General features: G+C 35.7%; 1 protein-coding gene across 1 annotated transcript; it reads left to right on the top strand.

Moving 5' to 3' along the window:
• The first annotated feature begins 2,553 nt into the window (after positions 1-2,553).
• On the top strand, positions 2,554-5,208 carry LOC148910543 (uncharacterized). The gene is made up of 2 exons (XM_089031410.1): positions 2,554-4,170; positions 4,849-5,208. Exons 1-2 carry the CDS (start codon positions 2,554-2,556, stop codon positions 5,206-5,208), a joined length of 1,977 nt encoding a protein of 658 aa, XP_088887536.1.
• The last annotated feature ends 4,637 nt before the right edge of the window (positions 5,209-9,845 follow it).

Below are 9,845 nucleotides of genomic sequence, written 5' to 3'. Positions count from 1 at the left end.
TTGTAACATCTACATTATGCATTTCATGTTGCAAAATGCTCTCTTAAGTGTTCTTGAGTCTCTTAGGCAGTATCATTAGTATCGTTTTCCATTTCCTCTTTTCCCCTCTTTTTTCATTATTATTGTACTGAATTTGTCAACTAAAACACTTTTTTGTCCAAGTTTCTTTGTTTTTTTGTTTTTTTTAATTGACTTGTTCTTTTTTTTGGTTTGTTTATATATATATATATTTATAAAATAAATTAAATAGTACGCACGCTGTGATTGGTTGATAGCCATGTTTGCATGAGGGTATGTAAACACAGTTGTGACGTCACAACTTTCGTGTTTTCCCGGTACAAGTTCAAAAATTAAAAATTTACAGTTTCTTTCGAGGAAAAAAACGCCCCCAAAAATGTATTTTGAAGACAAAGTTCCAAATTTTGACTTGTGTCAGGGCCACAGGCATAACCCTATGGTCTCATGCAGGTCTTTCTGATCGTAATATCATGACAATCTCTCGTTGGTCACCGCAAAGAGAATTCCCTCAGGAGCAGGGCGGGAGGAGGGAGGGCGTTGAAACGGGCATACATCTATTGGCCGATCCGTGATGCGGAGAGGAGGACTGGGCACTACTCTGACTGTCAACAATGGCGGACCTTTCGTAGAGGAAGTTCGGCTGACAAGAAGATCTTTCAAAGGTAAATTTAGGCTTGTTTATCTATGTTTTTAGCCAATAAAACAATTTTATTGGTGTTAGAGAATACCCAAAACATAAAAAGAGTTTTTTATTACGAAGAATTCGCTGGTTTTTGTAGTCAAAGAACCATTTTAATAAGCGACTGCCTATGGTTTTTATGCTAGATTTTATATAGCAAATGCGGGCGCAGGGCATTTTTGGCTTTGTTACAATGTTTTCCAAAACCTAGTTTATATTTTTTTGAAATGTTCATATAGTGTTCTACTTATGTGAAAAAAATCAGACTGAGCAAATTTGAGCAAGATTGATTTTTTTACATCTCAAATTTTGATCAGCAAAGCGCTAGAGAATTTATATAGTATGTACACCTTCCAATGATGTAGACAAAATCAAAATTGACCTGAAATCGACATACAATTTGTGTCTATCATGCTTTCCCGCCATAATTACAGTGAGCTTGAGTTTGATTTTGGGTTCGTAACGGTGAGTTTTAAGCTTCAAGATGAGTTTCAATAAAGAATCAAATAAAAGACCCCTCTCGACTCCTAGAAAACCACCATCCAAGAAAGGAGCGTATTTTAGCACGCCTGTGAAAATAAAACAAAAATTGAAGGAATTACAGCTTCTTGGAAGCCTAAACGAAAGTTTTAAGATTGCAAATTATAATTCAACATCAAAAACATGTGGTGAAGCGTCAAGTTTAGTGGATACTGTAACAGTTTGTGATGAAGAACGAATACGCGAGCAGGTCAAACCGATAGATGTTGGAACTACAAATACTACTAGCACACTGCCTAATTTAGATGTTTCTGCCTCGGTGCATGATTTTAGGAATGGAAGTCCATTGCTTGAAGTAGAGTTGCTACTTTATGCACTTGTCAATGTAAGCTTTCCCGAAAATGCTTTCAATTTTAAAGCTAAATCTGCAGAAAAATATGACCCCATCATTCAAGTCATCGATAGAATTTATCAGGTGCAGTTCAAGAATCACGATTTAAGGAATTATTTTCATCGTGCCTATCATAATCTGGTGAAAAACTTTGGAAAAATGAAAGGAATTCTTAGATGGGTCTTTTTCAAAGAAACAATATCAAGAACTGTTGAAAAATTCAATCCCCTTCTAAAAAGTCTTTTGTCTGACAATGTTGGCACACACAATAGCATTGATGAATTTAAAAAGTTTTTGGAAATGGAGTGTTTGCAAATATTGAATACTGATCAGTCGAAAAATGAAGACATTTGTAAGGGTGATCATGATACCTCTCTGGAAATGTCTCAAAATGTATTTACAGTTGAAGAAATTCCTGAACTGCACATCTTTGAACATTTTCCTAAGTGGAAAGCAAACTACAGTCATGACAAAAAGACATGTCATCTGTTCTTTTTTTCTGGAAATGATGGTTATGCTAAAGTTGAAGTAATTATTAACAGAAGTCTAACCTGGCTTATAGCAATAGAAGGCAAAATTAAGTACACAGCAAACTTAGAATGGGCTGATGTCTCAAATTATATCACCAATGTTACTGAACTTCAAAAACTCATGTTAGTAATTGAAAGTTCGAAAGTTTGTAGAGGTTGTCCATTTGAGCCTTTTGAAGGAACTATACCAAAGGACATCAATCAACCAATTTTTTACACAAAAAGTAAAGAAGCTGCAGCATGTTGAAACAAATCTCTCTCAATTTCATCAAAAAGTAATCAGATCAACAGGTTGTGTTATATTTCTCCCTGGAGCAGATGAAGTGGTTTGCAACAGTGTATGTAATTTGTGTATGAAAACAGAGCATTATTTAAGGACAAAAAAATCCAGGCTTAATAAAAAGGAAGACAAAGAGAATGTCTCACCTCAAAGTTCACATCTTAACTTCGTTTACATGAATAAAGAGGAATTACTTAGTGTTACTAGAAAGCAGGCAGCAGAGCTAAGAAAACTTCATAAACAAGTGCTACAACTTGAAAAATATAGAGAAAAGATGAGTGGCGTTGGAGAAAAGACTGACAATGACCTAAAATTTATGTTTAACAATCTTAACAAATGTTTAATTTCAAAAAGAGAGAAACTAAACAATCCGGTGTGTCAATGGGAAGGATGTTCTAGTAAAGAGTTTTCAGATGTAGAATGCTTATATAGCCATGTAAAGGAACATATTCCTGAGACTGACAGCACCATTGCTCCCATTGATCGTGTATATACTTGTTTGTGGAAAGAATGCCAAAAAAAATTTTCAAAGAAAAAGCTTCTATTAAATCATATTCGAGACCATACAGGCAGTGCACATGATCAGTTTTTTGAAATTTTGTTAAAGGATCAAGCAAAATCACTGACAATGCCATCAAAACAAATGCGCTGGCATCCTTTGGTAATCAAGTGGTGTTTGAGAATGTATAGTAAATCACATGCTTTGTATGATGATATTAGAGAATCTGGATTCATCAAATTACCAAGTGGCAGAACTTTAAGTGATTACAAGAATTTTTGTTCCCCTCAATCTGGGTGGAGTACAGGTAATATTGCTGCAATGAAAGATAAGATTGAAAAACTCAAACTAAAGAAGTCTGCTAGGATTGGTGCACTAATATTCGACGAAGTGAAAATTAAAGAAGGGCTGGTATTTGACCCCTCCACATGGGAGCTGATTGGATTCACTAACCTTGATACTGATGATGCTATTGACAATGAACGTCCCCCAAATAGCCAGCCAGAAGAAAGACTTGCAACACATGTTTTACAATTTTATTTCAAGAGTTTATTTGCAAAGTTTGAGTTTCCTCTGAGCTATTTTTTAACAAAATCAATCACTGCCCAGAAGCTCAATAGGGTTTTCTGGCAAGGTGTAAGCTTGCTACATGGTTTTGATTTCACTATTTTGCTTTCAATTTGTGATGGAGCTTCTGAAAACAGAGCATTTATAGCAATGAATGGGAACAATGCTACAAAGAGTCAAGGCTGTAATCCCTTTTCAGGCAGGCCTATATTTTTCTTCTCTGACCCACCACATCTCATAAAAAAGCTAAGGAACAATATTTTCAATAGTGGATTTAAAGAAAATCACACACGGTATTCAAGAACACTCAAACTGAACAACAAATATATTTTATGGGACCACATATATTCAGTATATGAACGAGAAAAAAGAAGGCGTCTTTATGCAACACCATTGAGAAGGGCTCATGTTCAGCTTGACAACTGGAGTAAAATGAGAGTAAAACTGGCTGTTAACACACTATCTAAAAAGGTTGCTGAGGAAATGAGAGCTCATGAAAATAATGCAACAGGATCAACACAGGAATATATATCCATATGCCATGATCTCTGGGAAGTATTTGATAGTAGGCAACCACTTGCATCTATTCATGACAATCGAATTACTAGATTAGACAATATTTTATCCTTCTTTGATAACTGGAAAGCCAGTCTACAACAAGTGTTTCCCACCAGATCTGAAGTATCTAGTCATTTTATAACTTGGCAGACAATGTTTGATTTACAGGTAGATCAACAATGTTCTTCAGTTGTGTAAAATATAATTAACAGGAGATTAGAAGAAAAGCAAACACAAAAACATTGACAATCTTTGCTTTGGTAATAGTACAAACAGTTAATCCATGAAACACTAATTACGAAATAGTTGAAAATAGTACTAATTAAACAATAGAAAACAATGGAATTTGCATGAAATTGTGCTATTTAGTATTGCTAAAGAAAGTTCCACGATTTAATATATTGTTTGCACTCTAAAGTACTGAAGTGATGGATGTTTTTGTGGAATTTTTGAATAATTTTAATATGTCTTCTTGAAATAAGAAATTGGGTAAAAATATAACATTGAAACTGGACTTAATAACATGTAAGCAAGTAAATGTAAAATTGTCAGTTTGTTTTAGCACTGAATCATACTTGCAAAAACATTTACTCAGTGGTAAAGGGGAAACATGTTATTTTAGACTTAAACACTAATTATCTTCACAACTTTTAACATGCAACTATGCCTTCTTGATCTATTTAACTTATAATTACATTTTCAAAACTACATGTAAATATGTCAAATATACGGTTATCATAAATCCTTGATGTCACATACTTATGCACTTCATTTGTAGAAATAGTACTTTTATTACAAGTAGAAAAATTCCAGTTTCATTTTCTTTTTTTCTTTTTCTTTTTACAGGTAACCATTAATGCACTTAAAGATCTTCTTCAATATATCAACAGTGCTGCATTTAAAGATGAATTTGGAAATGACCTTTATCTAATTTTAAAAAGATTAAATCAAGATTGTGTTGAGTCATTCTTCTCTGTCCAACGTCAAATGTGTGGTGGTTCTCATAATATGACAGCGTACACTTATGGTTACAACCTGGCAGGCAATATCTCCTTCACAGGGTCAAAGTTAGTGTCAAGAAAGCAAACCAATGTCTTTGAAGTAGAAGAATGTATGAACGTTGCAGCCAATTCAGGCACCTTGCCTAAACGTCAGATGGGTGAAAGTATTTTCAGCAAGATTGTGTGGCCTGTTACATTAACCTGATGTTTGTACATGTAATCATCACTCCCAGGCACTCAGCTTCAGTTTAAAGCTGAAAAAAAAGGAAACACTGTTATGTTTTCATATAAAAAGCAGTGATACTAGATGGATGAAACTAACAGATGTGAAGAGAAACTATATGAAACATTGAAATCTGTAATTATTGACCATTCAAATCTTTACTTAATACGAAAAACAAAGAGTGTGACATGCCAATATGCCTAAATTTAGCTTATCAGAAGATGCTATTTATTGTTATGTATTGATTGGATGGGCATTCAGATTCACCAGTTGACAGTAAAAAGTTATTTAGTTTAGTACAGTTTTAAAACATACAATGTTGCATTTAAGACCAGATAGTTAATAACATAACTTATAGTACACTCAACAAAATTACTCAACTCTTATTTGTCAAGAGGAGTACAATTATAGCGTTAATTGTACTCCGTAGGAGTACCGAATTAAGTCGCTATGGAAACACGGCCAAACTAATGTCAACAGCAGCAAAAAAAGCTGTAAAAACTAATAACAACCAATCTTTTTTATGCATTTCAGTTGTGCCATGGACTGAAAATCGGCCCCCAAATAGACAAAGATGAACGGTGTCGCTTCGCATTTTTTACTGAAATTTTGTTGAGTGAACTATAAACGAAATATCGCCTAAAGGCTCGTGTATTAAAGAACTTTCAAAACATTACGAGTGTCTATTAATTTCCAAATTGTACGGGAAGATCATGCGATTTCCTATACAAATGCTTATAATAATAGTGACAAGCAGAGAATAACCTTATACCATGGACTGACACTATACCTTTTAGAAAATCATTTTGAAAATCATGTCTTAGAAAATAAAAGCTGTTCAACTAATCTCTCCTGAATTCCTTTTTAAATAATGTTGGGTTCCTGTGTCTCTCTACCCTTATTTCATTTAGCAGCTCTAGTACAACAATGCACAACAAATATATATACCTTCTCTGGATATGGAATGTTTAAAGGAAAAGTCTACCTTATCACTGGTAACAGCACAGAAATTTGTTTCTCTTTCCCTTTTCCATCAAATGCAGGTTTTCCTAATGCTTTCAAAAGTTTTGACAATTGTTTCCCAGTCAAATTGTTAAGCAGCTTATGTGGATCAGCAGATTTGCCAATTTCTTCCAAACAATGTGACACAGTGTCAGGGTTACTGAAACCTTCTCTTAATTTGATAATTATTTCGGGTGTTTTGTCAGCTGCACATGCTTCTTTTTGTTTGCATTTTCCAGATTTATTTCCTTTTGGCTTCTTGATTTCTTGCCTCAATGCCACACTTCCTTTCTGGGGTTTTAAATTCATCTTCTCTCGTACAATCTGCTGTTTCGACTTGACAAACATTGAACAAACTCTTTGCATGACAGACACTTGCACTGCCGCTGGGTAATCATTTTTGCAAATCTTCCCCCAAGCATCTCTCAAGGTCTTATTTTCAGACATGTTCTTTAAACAATCGATAATGCTTTGGTCATTAATTGCTGACACAGAGAAAAAGTTCTCAGTAAAATCATGTAAAAGAACAAAGAAAGGAATGACCTCATTGTTAATAACAAAATGGTATTCATCTCCTACTTTTTCATCAGTTCCAAGAGTCTTGATTAACTCTAAAGCTTTTTGTGGTTCAACATATACTTCTGTACTGTCATTATTACTTTGCTTCAAAACTAGGTTACAAGAAGATTTGACGAGGTCTCTTGCTCTCTTCACAGCCCACCCTCCGTGGTAACGAATTGCCTGCAATTCACTTTCATCAGTTGCACCGGACGTTGTAGTAATTATCAGAGGATTGTTAGATGTTTTACCTTTAACGGTCCAAAAGTGAAAAAGAATGTGCTGAAGAACAGTGTGTGTGTGTTTGTCTGGAGAAATGCCACAATTTCCGATTATTTCGTTCCATTTTTGTTCAACGTCTGCCCTTTCTGGTGAGTCACTTTTCAAAAAGTTTCGTTCGATCCTTACAGAACGTTCCTGTTTTTTCTTAAGCTGGACACCATAAAAAGATGTAAAAGCTGACCTAATGCTCTCAAGCAGCGAAGACACTGTAGGATGAGGTCCTGCATTTTTGATAAAGTTCAATACTTTCTCCGTAACAAATAATTCACGAGAAATGTTCGATTTTTCATCCGATAGTCGAGAACATATATCAACTAATTCGGCTAAAGAGACCTGATCGAAACGCTCTTCACAAAGTTCAGTCGAATCTTCCTCAATATTCACAAATTCTTCAAGATTATCCTCTGCTAAATCATCCGTCAAGTCAAGCGCAAGGAATTCTAAATCCTCTAGCACAGCTTCTGCCATCTTATAGAATCACAAACTCACCGATACTATTGTTGATACTGGCGGGAAAGGATGGCAGAAGCAATATTGTATGTAAATTTCGCTAGTCTAAATTTGAGATGTAAAAAAATCAATCTTGCTCAAATTTGCTCAGTCTGATTTTTTTCACATAAGTAGAACACTATATGAACATTTCAAAAAAATATAAACTAGGTTTTGGAAAACATTGTAACAAAGCCAAAAATGCCCTGCGCCCGCATTTGCTATATAAAATCTAGCATAAAAACCATAGGCAGTCGCTTATTAAAATGGTTCTTTGACTACAAAAACCAGCGAATTCTTCGTAATAAAAAACTCTTTTTATGTTTTGGGTATTCTCTAACACCAATAAAATTGTTTTATTGGCTAAAAACATAGATAAACAAGCCTAAATTTACCTTTGAAAGATCTTCTTGTCAGCCGAACTTCCTCTACGAAAGGTCCGCCATTGTTGACAGTCAGAGTAGTGCCCAGTCCTCCTCTCCGCATCACGGATCGGCCAATAGATGTATGCCCGTTTCAACGCCCTCCCTCCTCCCGCCCTGCTCAGGAGCTACAACACACGTCCTCCGTCAGGACAGCTTCGGTTGTTCAGCGACGTGCTTTCTCATGATTTAAATGCACCGCCCGATAAGGAATACAAGTATTTCAAGGAAACAGTCAGCAGCTTCAAACTTTTTCCAGCGATAGCTCTTCAGCTCCACAAAATATCTTCTCGAGGCAAGACGAAACAATCAACTTCGTTGCCATGTTTTCTCGCTGTCAAATTGAGCAAAACCACGTTTCTTTCAACCGAGAATTCCATTCACAGTGACACTTGTTATCCACTTTTGACCACTTTCGTAAAGATAATCAATTCTGAAATCTTTTATTAAGATTTCTATTCAATCTTTGGACATTTCTTTGTATTTGTTTTAAAGTTTTAGAATGATAAATGTTTAAAATAGCTAGCGATTCTTTCTCGCTTCACATTTGCCTCCTTGGCGTTTATTACACGAAATTTGATTGGCTAACGATCGAAGTTCGTGATGTATGGAGAATTTGTATTTTGATATGAGAATCAAATTCGAATAAAGATTTATTTTCTTGCAAGTGGTAATGCTTTCCCTTAGTATTTATTTTATAAAAGCAATAGAAAACTTTTTTCTCTGTGTTTACATAGCCTGATAGCAACACTCGGGGGGGGTTGGAAGAATTCTCCCAACCTCCCCTCGTGTTGCTATCAGGCTATGTAAACACGGAAAAAGTTTTCTATTGCTTAAATATATATATATATATATAATAGCCTTTTTCTAGCAGAATGGCCTGATCATGACAGACCAGCTTGATATTTGGACCTTCTGACAATTTGACGTGGTGATCATGTAACGCTGGTACTATATACCTGTCGGTTGCCTTTATCTTTCATCGGTATAGAAAGATTAGATGACCATGAGCCTCAACCGATTTTAGTGTACATGTTCTGTTGATGCCTCCGATCCTGTGATTACTACTCTTTCTTGATGATGATGATACTGATAATGATGATAATGATTGTGTGATGATGATGATGATGCTGTAACTGCTGCTGCCGCTGATGTTGATAGTGATGATGATGATGATGGTGGATGTGGTGATGATTATGCTCGTGATGATGACAATGATAATGGTCATAATCATGGTCATGCTGCTACTTCTGATGATGATGATTATGATGATGATGAACATGTATGGTGACGATTATGATGATGGCGATGATGATGTTGATGGTAATGATAATGCTGTTGATGATGATGATGGTGACGATTATGATGATGGCGATGATTATTTTGATTGCGCACAACCAGTCCTTTCGCAGAGGTGACCATGGCAACCGGGCCACAGTCCATTGCCCACCTGGCACCTATCACACCTTAAGGGGTGGAGATACTCACCATTGCACCCTTGTTGAGAGAGTTGAGAGGTGGTTGGCTGTCCGGTGGTGAAACCGCTGACCCGTTGGACTCGGTTTTAATTTTGCCTAAATTACATCAAGGCTTATTAAAACAAAGTCAATTTTTCAACTGCGATCTCTTGAGATGCCTCAAACAAACTTGAGAGGAAACCTTCTAACTAGTTCTGATACATAAGTGTTTCATTTGACGTAAAATAACTTCTCACCCCTCCCCCTTTTGAAATGAAATAAGTATAACCCCCCCCCCCCCCCCCCATACATCATGATACATCGCGACAATGCAAATATTGTGAGATGCAAAAATGAGGCCATTGAAATACTACAAAAGTGTGAACAAAAATCATGATGATAGCTTGTT

The sequence above is a fragment of the Actinia tenebrosa genome, unplaced genomic scaffold (assembly GCF_029948245.1).
Source record: "Actinia tenebrosa isolate PJP-AT-01 unplaced genomic scaffold, QUT_ActTen_1.0 PGA_scaffold16__25_contigs__length_10494907, whole genome shotgun sequence".
Classification (NCBI taxonomy): Eukaryota; Metazoa; Cnidaria; class Anthozoa; order Actiniaria; family Actiniidae; genus Actinia; species Actinia tenebrosa.
The sequence above is the reverse complement of the archived record's forward strand: the minus strand, read 5'-3'. Positions and strand labels throughout refer to the sequence as shown.

Coding starts and splice junctions, on each gene's coding strand:
- LOC148910543 (XM_089031410.1), top strand. CDS start 2,554: ATGAATAAAGAGGAATTACTTAGTGTTACTAGAAAGCAGGCAGCAGAG. Junction 4,171..4,848: donor AGACAATGTTTGATTTACAG/GTAGATCAACAA, acceptor TTCTTTTTACAG/GTAACCATTAATGCACTTAA.